This window comes from Bidens hawaiensis, unplaced genomic scaffold, assembly GCF_021521415.1.
Source record: "Bidens hawaiensis isolate Kalapana, Puna unplaced genomic scaffold, B.hawaiensis_p1.1 tig00029507_1, whole genome shotgun sequence".
NCBI lineage: Eukaryota > Viridiplantae > Streptophyta > Magnoliopsida > Asterales > Asteraceae > Bidens > Bidens hawaiensis.
Genome location: NW_027494885.1, coordinates 145725 through 157099, shown reverse-complemented (window position 1 = coordinate 157099; position 11375 = coordinate 145725). Strand labels below are relative to the sequence as shown.

General features: G+C 37.2%; 1 protein-coding gene and 2 pseudogenes across 3 annotated transcripts; 2 read left to right on the top strand and 1 right to left on the bottom strand.

The window, feature by feature from the left end:
• The first annotated feature begins 1497 nt into the window (after positions 1-1497).
• On the top strand, positions 1498-6504 carry LOC143578999 (pentatricopeptide repeat-containing protein At3g13880-like; annotated as a pseudogene). The gene is made up of 3 exons (XR_013143377.1): positions 1498-3157; positions 3971-4713; positions 6388-6504. The product of XR_013143377.1 is annotated as a pentatricopeptide repeat-containing protein At3g13880-like (transcript).
• On the top strand, positions 5486-8953 carry LOC143579000 (tubulin alpha-5 chain-like; annotated as a pseudogene). Its single transcript, XR_013143378.1, has 4 exons — positions 5486-5606; positions 6384-6790; positions 7282-7782; positions 8649-8953. The product of XR_013143378.1 is annotated as a tubulin alpha-5 chain-like (transcript).
• A 798-nt stretch (positions 8954-9751) lies between these two features.
• Positions 9752-10540, bottom strand: LOC143578998 (small ribosomal subunit protein uS7). The gene is made up of 3 exons (XM_077062420.1): positions 10284-10540; positions 9990-10193; positions 9752-9912 (listed from the first exon to the last, which is right to left on the bottom strand). Exons 1-3 carry the CDS (start codon positions 10493-10495, stop codon positions 9858-9860), a joined length of 471 nt encoding a protein of 156 aa, XP_076918535.1. The 5' UTR covers positions 10496-10540; the 3' UTR covers positions 9752-9857.
• Between the last annotated feature and the right edge of the window lie 835 nt (positions 10541-11375).

The following is an 11375-nucleotide window of genomic DNA, read 5'->3' as shown; positions in this document are numbered from 1 at the left end:
TGAACACCTTATGACAGATAGTATTCGTCTTTTGCTTATACAACTCTCATATCTTCTCATTTCTCAGATATTTTGTCTTGTTTACCGTAAAAAGCGTAAGCAACCAAGACAAATGGCTAGTTGAATCGGTTATATCATGTTTCGCATATCAAACCGGTATTTTAAGCCTGGTATTTTTGGGCGGTTTGCTAGAATATTAAACTGGCGGTTTTTTCTAAAATGCCAGTTTAAACCAGCAAACCATTTTTAAGCCCAAGAGATTTTTAATATTTTGCGGCTCATATTTTTAAAAAAAAATTACTTTTAACCCTATCAATTAACATTGAAACACGTAAATTTCTGGATTATTTTTTGAAGATCAAGTGTTTATATATATTTTTTTAAGGTGTATTGTTATTATTAATTTCAACTATCATCTTTTGGTCGTTGCCGGTCCCAACTAACGAATTGGCTACTAACGATCCCAACTTTTAACGTATTTGTTCCCAACGGTCCACGACTAACAGAATCCTAACGCCGTTACTTGCAGGTCGCCGGAAAAAACGATTTTGGCTGGAAAAGTCACGTTTTTACCGGTAATCTCAACATAAACACCACCACCACCACCGACTCACGACCAACCAACCACCATCATTTGAGCACCACCAATCGATTCCATCAATGGTTCTAGAGATCAAGCGACCTCAATAATTGAAGCTTTTACTAGAAAAAGTTCTCTAATGGTCCGATCTAAGGTTACAAAAATGTTTGGGACGAAAATGCTGAGTTTTCTGAAAAAATGTGAGTTTTCCGGCCAAAAACATTTTCCCGACGACCTGCAAGTAACGGGGTTGGGATTATGTTAGTCGCGGACTATTGTGAACAAATACGTTAAAAGCTGAGACCGTCAGCAATCAATTCGTTAGTTTTGACCGACAACAACCAAAAGATAATAGTTGAGATTAATAAAAGCCGATACACTTTTTTCTAAGAGAAAATTACTGTTTGCGTCCCTGTGGTTTTAAGGCGGAGACACAATAAGTCCCTAAAAAAAATTTTGAACTGGTTGAGTCCCCGTGGTTTCTAAAACGAACAATTTGAGTCCTTATGGTTTTAGAAACGAACAATTTGAGTCCCTGTGGTTTCAGTAAAATGAAAGTTTACCCTGAAATTTAAGTAAAGGCGGGGACTCAAATGATTCATTTTTTTAACCACAGGAACTCAACCAGTTCAAAAAAAATTTCAGGGACTCATTATGCCTCCGCCTTAAAATCACGGGTACGCAAATAGTACTTTTCTCTTTTTCTAATATAGATTTACTTTTGGTTTATACTTTATTATAAAATCATATACTTTTTGATTATTCTGAAATTAAAGTTGCGCTTATCGGCTTATGTGAAATTACAAGATAAACTAATTATCCTGATTGAACCTCCCGCTACAACCCGTTCCAATCCGAAACGCGTTAAAAACCGGATTTTAAAACCTTACCCTTCACATTTAACAAAACATCTTCTCATGTTGCCCCAAGTGAACCCCCCAAAATTCTGATCCTTATCAACCATGATCACTTTAGACAATTCTACATACACTAAACTGGTTCAATCATCAACCAATTCACACTCATCAACCCATGCCAAGCTAGCACAATCACACATAAGCAAAACCGGTTACACCCCACCATTGTTCTTTAACAACACCCTCATGAACATGTACTTAAAATGCAAAGAACCAGACAATGCACTCCAAATGTTCGACGAAATGCCCGAACGAAACATTGTGTCATGGAACTTGTTGATTTCCGCGTGTACGCAAACGGGTCAGTTTGTTACTGCGAAACAAGTGTTTCGGGTAGCTCGGGTTGAGAATGTTGGTGTTAGTAAGTATACTTATGCGAGTATGCTTAGCGTTTGTGCTCGGACCGGTGATTTGGAGCTCGGGAAGGTTATACATGGGTTGATTGTGTCGAGTGGTGTTGGCGTAGACGCGTTTTTGAGTAATCCGTTGGTTGGGATGTATTCGAAATGTGGACGAGTGGATCAAGCGCGGGTGGTGTTTGATAAGTGTGATGGGTTGGATGAGGTATCGTGGAACTCGATGATTGCGGGTTATGTTAAGGCGGGTTTGCATTATGAGATGTTGCAAGTTTTGGTTGAAATGCATCGGAGCGGGGTGAGATTCGGTAGTTATGTGTTGGGGAGTGTTCCTAACGCGTGTTGTGCGGGTTTTAACTTTTGTTTGGTGTGGGGGAAGTTGTTGCACGTGTGCTCGGTGAAAGTAGGGTGGGATCTTGATTTTATTGTCGGGACTGCGTTGCTTGACATGTATGCGAAAACTGGGGATTTAAACGATGCGGTTTTGGTTTTTAATCTTCTTTGTGACAAGAATGTGGTGATGTATAATGCGATGATAGCCGGGCTGCTTCGTGGGGAGGATGTTAACGATGAGTTAGTGAAGAAATCGTTGGATCTTTTAATTAATATGCAAAGGCACGGGTTAAGGCCTTCAGAGTTTACGTTTTCGACAATGGTTAAAGCTTGTATTGCGTTTCGAAATTTGGAGTTCGGGAAGCAAATTCATGCACATGTTATAAGAATAATCTTCAGTGTGATGAGTATGTTGGAAGTGTTCTTGTTGAGTTTTATTCTTTGTGGAGGTTAATGAATGACGCGTTAATATGTTTTGATTCAACTAATAAACGAGATATAGTGATATGGACGTCTATGATTGTGGGTTTTGCTCAAAACGGTGAATATGAACGGGCGTTAGGTTTGTTTGGTGAACTTCTTAGTTTTGGGTTAAAGCCAGATGAGTTCACAGTTTCGACTGTTTTGAGTGCGTGTGCTAATTTGGGTGGTGTGAGATTCGGTGAGCAGGTTCAAAGTTATTCGGTTAAAACCGGGATTGTGAAGTCGAGTGTGGTTGTGAATTCTTTGGTGTACATGTATGCAAAGTCGGGTGATATAGACTCTGCAAATCGGATGTTTGAGGTGGCTGATAAGTTTGATGTGGTTTCGTGGAGTGTGATGATATGTAGTGCTGCTTATCATGGGTGTGCAAAGGAAGCGTTGACCATCTTTGACTTGATGATAAGTAGCGGTGTTGCACCGAATGATGTGGCGTTTCTTGGAGTTCTTACTGCGTGTAGTCATGGAGGGCTTGTTGAGGAAGGATTCAGGTAACCGTTTCATTCTGTTTGTGACTTTAGGTGGTAAGAAGGGTAGGTGAATGGGTACGGGTCAATACAAGTCGGGCTGGTTGGGTTGACCCGCTAATACTTCTGATCTAAGGTACTCTTCTGAATCAGTAGGGGTGTGCATGAAACCACAATAACCAACCGATAACTGAAATAACCGAACCCAACTCAAACCAACGTTTTTTTATATATTTTTTCTTCAAAAACCGAATTTATGGCTTGGTTTCGGTTTTGCATGTATCGAAAACTGAAAAGGCCGAAACGAACTCATAGAAACCAATTTTTCATATTGAACGTATGGATTATATGTATATATTTTTTTATTTTAAGTAATTTATAGAAAATTAATAAATTGTGTAGCCCAAAAGTATCATGTTCAAATGTTTAATAGTGAACTAATCATTAATAAACAGTAAATTTTAAGCATATAGTTTCAGACTGAAATTAATTATTCATGGCCATTTTTTCTCGATCTAAAAATTTCAAGCCCTAATGGTAAAACCGAAAAGCTATAAACCAAACCGAACCGTTGTTAAAACCAAAAAGCCTTTAACTGAACGGCTTTTAAAAGCACAAAAACCAAGTTTTCGGTTTGAGCCCAAAAACGACTCAAGCCGACCGGCACACCCCTATAACTCTATAAGTCAGGTTCAGTTCTACCCGTTTGACTTGTTTGAGATAAAACCCAACCTAGATCGACTTACTCATAAGAAAACGAGTCAAATCTGTCGCCATTTCTTATTATGTGTTTTATCATGTGATGTGAACTGCTAACTATATTTAACAATGGGCCAGACGTTATGAAACAATGAAGAGAGACTATGGAATCACACCAACTGAAAAGCACTCTGCTTGTATAGTAGATCTATTCGGGTGTGCCGGAAGATTACCTGAAGCTGAATCATTTATCATCGATTCGGGTTTCAGTCACATGCCTGTAATGTCGCGTGCCCTGCTAAGTTCATGTAGGATACATAAGAACACGGAGATTGGAAAACGTGTAGCCGAAAGACTAATCAAACTCGAGCCACAAGCATCTTCATTTTACGTGCTTCTTTATAATATCTACAATGATGCTGGAATGGAAACACAAGCTACAAAAGTAAGAGACTTGATGAGTAACCGGAGGATCAAGAAAGAGCCCGGGTTAAGTTGGATTGAAGTGGGAAACCGAGTTCATTCTTTTTTGGTTGGTGATAAGTCTCACCCACAAAGTGAAAAAATATATGAAAAGTTAGATGATGTGCTCGAGAAAATCAAGAAAATCGGTTATGATGGCGGGAAAAATGACGGTTTAATGGTAAATCATCATAGTGAGAAGTTAGCAGTTGTTCTAGGTTTGATAAGTTTGCCTTTATCTGCTCCTGTGAGAGTGATGAAGAATTTGAGAGTATGCCAAGATTGTCATACTGTAATGAAACTGATCTCCAAGGTCGAAAACCGGGAAATAGTTCTACGGGACCCGATTCGGTTTCATCGGTTTAGAGATGGGAGTTGTTCTTGTGGGGATTATTGGTAACAGTCAAAGGGCTCAAACGGTAATTTTTCTCTCTTTCACATAGTATACTTCATTCTGGTTAACTATGGGCCGGTGCAGTTCGGTTTTGGGTTAAAACTGAACCTATAACCGATGTTTCGGTTTCTAGAATCTCATAACCGATAAGCTTTGATTATAAACAGTTCGGTTCTATCGGCTATGGGAAAAAATGAATCTGTTAATTCAGTTTACCAGTAGCTTTGGACATGTCTGATGAGTGGATTCAAAGCTAAATTGAATTATATCTTTGCTCAATATATATAAAAAAAAAATCCGGCATATAACATATTATCTGAAAACAGAAACTATAAAAGGTTTTAGTGTCGGTTCGATTAATTCGGCTATCTATGTGCATATAAATATAACTATAACCAAACCAAGAAATTGGTTACAGAAAATGGTTATAACTGAACCATTGGTTTCTTAAGTGATTTGGTTTTTTCGGGTATTTTGATGACTGTTCGGTTTTCTGATCACCCTGTTCCATTCAAAATACAGGATGTGATATTTCAAGACAAGTTTTGTGAAATATTAAACGTACGGTTTGTATGCATATCTATATATAGCTAGAGGCAACCCGTAACAACTGCTTTACCAAACAAATTTTTGATTGAACCTATATAATAACCAACAATCTTTGTTGTTTATTCATCAATAAAACGGTTTAAGTAAACATTTTCCTCCTTTTCTTTTCCATCTCCCTTGCGAAACGGTATCATAGCATATCGTTATCGTTACCGTTTCACAGAGAGATAAGAAAGAAAAAGAGGAAAATGAGAGAAATCGTAAGCATACATCTCGGACAAGCCGGAATTCAAGTCGGTAATTCCTGTTGGGAACTTTATTGCCTTGAACATGGCATTCAACCTGTGGACTTATGCCAAAGTACGCATACGCTCACTCATTACTTTATTATTATTATTATTATTATTATTATTATTATTAATTTTGTATATTATTCGTTGCTGTTAAAACCGAAGCGAGCCATTCAGTTGAGCCGTGAACCTGACTGCTAGCTGCTTCAGTCGGCATCGGTTGTGAACATATACTGGTCTAACCTGCTGCCATTTGGAAATTTTTTTTATTTTACATTATAAGTCTGTCCTTATTCTACCCTTCCCAGACCTTACTTCAAGGGGTGCAGAGCCAGAGCTCGGTTCATTTTGACCTACAAGAACTCGAGCTCGGCTCGTGAGTCGTTTTTCTAAGCTTGAGTTTGGCTCAGGTTTACCTCTTTTATCATTTAGTAATTAAATTTTAATGCATTTGTATTAATTTTATAAATTTTTTTAAATATAAATTATATAAACATAATATATGTTATTTAGTTATTTTATCCTAATTTTATATATAATAAATATTATCATATAAATATATAGTTAATACGTTAAATAAAAGTTATATAACTAACAGGCTCGTTGAGCCTTACGAGCCAGCTCAAGCTCGATAAGTACAACTTCGGCTCCGGGTCGTTTATTAAACAAGCTTATGTTAAGGCTCGAGCTTGTTTAAGCTCAGCCTCGATTCAAACTTTTAGCAAAAAGATCTTGAGTACTTCACGAGCCGGCTTGGCTCGTTTACTCCCCTAACTACTATATTTTGCTATGAGTAATATTATTGATTCAATTTTCAAAATATTGATATTGTCTGTTAATTTCCCGCCATTGAAATGCAGTAACACCTCCAACGACTCCTTCGGGACCTTCTTCAGCGAAGGCAGACGAGGAAAGTACGTCCCACAGGCCGTCCTTCTCAATCTCGAACCCACGGTGATCGATGAAGTTAGAACCGGGAGTTATTGGAAACTCTTCAATCCGAATGTACTCATATCCGGTAAGGAAGATGCAGCCAATAACTTCGCCAGAGGACATTACACTGTGGGAAGAGAAATCATCGATCAATGCGTTGATCGTGTGAGAAAACTAGCAGACAATTGCAGTAATCTGCAAGGGTTTATAGTTTTCAACGCCGTGGGCGGTGGCACCGGTTCTGGTTTAGGATCGTTGTTGCTAGAACGCTTGTCCGGCGAGTATGGGAAGACGTTGAAGCTTGGGTTTACAATATTTCCATCTCCAAAGGTAAATTATTTGTAATTTTAGAATGTGCACGGTTCGGTTTGGGTCGGTTTTGAGTTAAAATCATACCAAAAACCTAAACTTCAGTTTTTGAGTTTTGAAAAATCATTTATTTTCAGTCCATTTACGGTTTTCCATTTGAGCTTAAAAATTTTGGGACCAAAAAGTTGGCCAACATTATGAATTTGGGCCTAAATCATTTTTCACACTAATAACTAACTGATAGTTAAATATTTGCGCTAAAACATTTGAGTTACATAATTTTTAAGTTTTACATAAAACAACAGGCAAAAAAACAAAAATCTATATATTCGGTTCGGTTTTTTCAGTTTTTATAACAAGCAAAACTAAAATTGAACCATATGTTCAGTTCATACAAAAACATAAAATCAAACCGTCGGTTTTTGTTTCTGTTCGGTTTAATGCCCACCCTTGCGTAATTTGCCCTAAATTTCTTTCTAACATCTCATTTTATGCATTGTTGTGGAATTTAGGTTTTGACTGCAGTTGTGGAGCCTTACAACGCAGTGTTATCGACTCATTCACTAATCGAGTACACAGACATTGTGGTGCAGTTAGACAACGAAGCGATATATGATATATGCAGGACAGGTTTACGTCTTGAGAAACCGTCTTACAGGAACCGATTAATATCGCAAACGATCTCATCATTAACAACCTCGTTGAGGTTTAACGGATCAATGAACGTTGATATTTCGGAATTTCAAACGAATCTTGTCCATACCCACGGATCCACTTCATGCTTTCATCATACGCACCAGTCATCTCGTCTTCGCGAGCTTACCACGAGCTATGCTCAGTTTCCGAAATCACGAACGCCGTATTTGATCCTTCGAACATGATGGCTAAGTGCAATCCGAGAAACGGAAATACATGGCTTGTTGCATCATGTACCGTGGAGACGTTGTTCCAAAAGATGTTAATTCGGCTGTCGGATCAATTAAAACCAAAAAAGCGATTCAGTTCGTCGACTGGTGAGTAAAACAAACCAAACGCTCAGCGAACTGTTTACGAACTTTCGGTCGGAAGTTCGTTTGTGTTTATCTGTTTAATAAATGAACAAACATGAACATGGAATTTCGTTCAGTTAACTAAATGAGCGAACATGAGCGGAGGCCATGTTCGTTCAATTGTGTTCGTGAACGTTCATTTACGTCCGCTTATGTTTGTTAATGTTTCTTCACTAAAGGTTGTTAATACTTTTTAATGACTTTTCTAATCTTATCTTATAAATTTAAGCGAAATTATTAAAATAAAAGCTCGATCGAGCTGAGCTTCATCGAGCCCGAGCCCGAGCTCGAGCCTAAAAGTAAGCTCGTTTAATAATCGAGCCCGAGCTTCACTTATCGAGCTCGAGCCGGCTCGCGAGCCTAAACGAGCCTGTCATTCATATATATTTTTTAAAATATATATTAAATAATAATTACTTAATATATATAATGCTATGAAAAACAAATAAAAATAACTAAATATTATATATTTTTTATATAAAAAATTATAATAGAAAAAAATATAAAAAAATAATTATAATTATATAAAAATAATTGATAAATAGTAAACGAGCCGAGCTCGAGCTCTATGTAAGTTAAACAAGCCGAGCTCAAGCCTAGTCGAGCTCGGGCTCGGCTCGGCTCGTTTGCACCCCCATATATAAGTATTATGTGATAATTTATATGTAAACTTATCATATGAATATGAATGTTAAACAAATCATCAACACAAACTTGGTAGCCGACCGAACCATTGACTGACCATTCTCGGTTAGCCAAACAAGTTCATTTCCTTAATGAATGAACACGAACATGAGCAACACGTTGTTAACTGAGGTATGAACTTATAGGTGTCCGACGGGATTCAAGTGCGGGATAAACTACCAGGCTCCTACGGTGGTGCCAGGCGGAGACCTGGCGAAGGTGAAACGAGCGGTTTATATGATCAGCAACAACACGACGGTTTCAGAGGTTTTCATTCGGATTGATCATAAATTCGATATGATGTTTTCGAATCGAGCGTTTGTGCACTGGTATTTGGGGGAAGGGATGGAAGGAGAGTTCTCGGAGGCGCGTGAAGATCTTGCAGCTCTGGAGAAAGATTATGAAGAGATTGTTCAAGATGGTCAAGAGGAGGATGAGGAGGAATATTAATATTAATGTAATGGCGCCAATATATCATGTAAATGTATCATTTTGTCCGAAAGATATATGAAATATTAAAAAACCGTTATTAATAGTTTTTATAATCTTATTATGCATTTCATGAGAAAATGGAACTTAATCTGGTTGAAACTAGCCGATCACTACGAACTTAGGTAAGTTGGCTCGTTTGGTTCGATTTATGGTTCAGCATTGGGCAGTTGCGAAGCTTGGACGAGTGTGTCCGGGGGGGGGGCAAATTTTAGATCGAAAACGGGTAAATTTACACTACATAAAAAAATTTCAGACGAAAACAGGTAAATTTAAACCACTACGTAAAAGAAAAAACCGGAGAGGGTAAATTTGCACCATCTCGCAATGTGTTGCCACACCGTATTAACACAATCAGCCACCGAACATCTTTACGTCTAACTATCGCGAACGGAAGCAAGAATTTGGTTTTTAGCAGAATCAAATCATGACAAATTTTATAGTTTTATTAAAATTTAAGTGTAATATAGTTGTCCATAATTTATGTTTTATAAAATAAATCAAAATGTTATTTTTCTAACTTATATTTAAAAAAAATAAAATGCCATAATATTAAGAAAAAGAATACATGCAATTTTGATTATGCCATTGTCCCAATAAATTCAGAATTTCGATCAAATCACACACCGCAGCATCAAGAAGTAAAAAGATTCACAATATAGCAACTAGAAAGGCGTTTCAAATCAACGATTCTAAAGAAAGAAACGCCAAAATTCAGTTGACAGATATGATTAAAAATAAGAACATTACCAAGTAAAAGTACAACAAAATCCATAACAAAAGCTGGCAATAGTCTTAATTAAATCTTTTTAATAAAACTGAAAAACATAGCATCCAAAACCGAGCGCCCTAACATTAAATCTTCTTTAACGGTTAGCCTTGGCGACTCTTTCAATCTCATCCTTCTTCTTAATAGCATAGCTACAAAGCACCAAGCAAACCATCTCAAAACAGAACTAAACAACAGTAAACAAAATCAAACGTTTATCAAAACGTACCTATTTGAAGAACCCTTAGCAGCGTTGATAAGCTCATCCGCAAGGCACTCAGCGATAGTCTTAACGTTCCTGAACGCACTTTCACGTGCACCAGTGGTCAAAAGATAGATAGCTTGGTTAACACGCCTCAACGGTGAGATATCAACAGCTTGACGCCTAACAACACCAGCTGAACCGATTCTAGTAGCATCTTCTCTTGGTCCACTATAAATCATATAAAAACATGTTATTAAACAGCAGTAAGCATACGGCTAATTATGAAAAATATACAATAATATATATGTGTGTGTGTACCTGTTGATGACAGCATCAACGATGATTTGGATGGGGTTAGCATCGGTTAAAAGGTGGATGATTTCCATGGCATGCTTGACAATGCGAACAGCCATCAACTTCTTACCATTGTTTCTCCCGTGCATCATAAGTGAGTTGGTCAAGCGCTCAACAATGGGGCATTGAGCCTTCCTGAATCGCTTAGCTTGGTACCTTCCAGCAGTGTGAGGCATGTAGATCGGATGTTTGGAAACGGTGGCAGTGATGTAATCCTCAACAGAAAAATCAGACACTGCAAATGAAAAGTTTCAAATTCTGTTCAATTATTCGTGACTTTAAATGTGAAAACATACATTTATTCCAATGACATATCACTGATTGTATATTTACTTATTACATGAGTTTAAGTTAACTAACTCATGTAAATAATTGAGTTTAATTTTACTTATTACACTGATTATACATTCATAAAGTCCAATCATATTCAAAACCAAATAAACAAATTGTCCTAAACAATAAAGGCTCGAGAAAAGCCAGAGCCTCAAATAAAGCCCGTTTAGTTATTGAGCTCAATCTAAGCCTTGCATATGAAGCTCATTTAGGTATGTTTAACTTTCAACATTGCGCACATCCAGACTCAAGCCTCAATCCGAGATTAAGCGTGCTTAAGGGTTTTCAACATTAATATATAATAACTAAGACAACTAAGAAATATTACATTAAAAATAAATCTATACAGTCAAAATCGGTGGCATCTCGGTTATCGGTACTCATGTGAAATATCGGTCAAAATATAGGTACCGAATTACCAATAATATCAGTAATATTGACCGGTACTCCCGATATCAGTGTTAAGTCTTGATTTTCAAATTGAGTGTTGAATGTTAGTGTTTTGAGTCTTAATCAAAACTAACTTGCTACAATTGTTAAGTGCTTTGCAAGTTGCAAAAGAATAAATTGTAGGAGAGTATACTGAATTGTTAGTGTTATGTGCTATATATATAAATTCCGCACAATATTAAAATTACCAATATCTTACTGCGATAACCGACATCTCAAATATCAGTCCTCAACCGATATCCGATATTTTTTCACATTATCAGCTTAGAAATA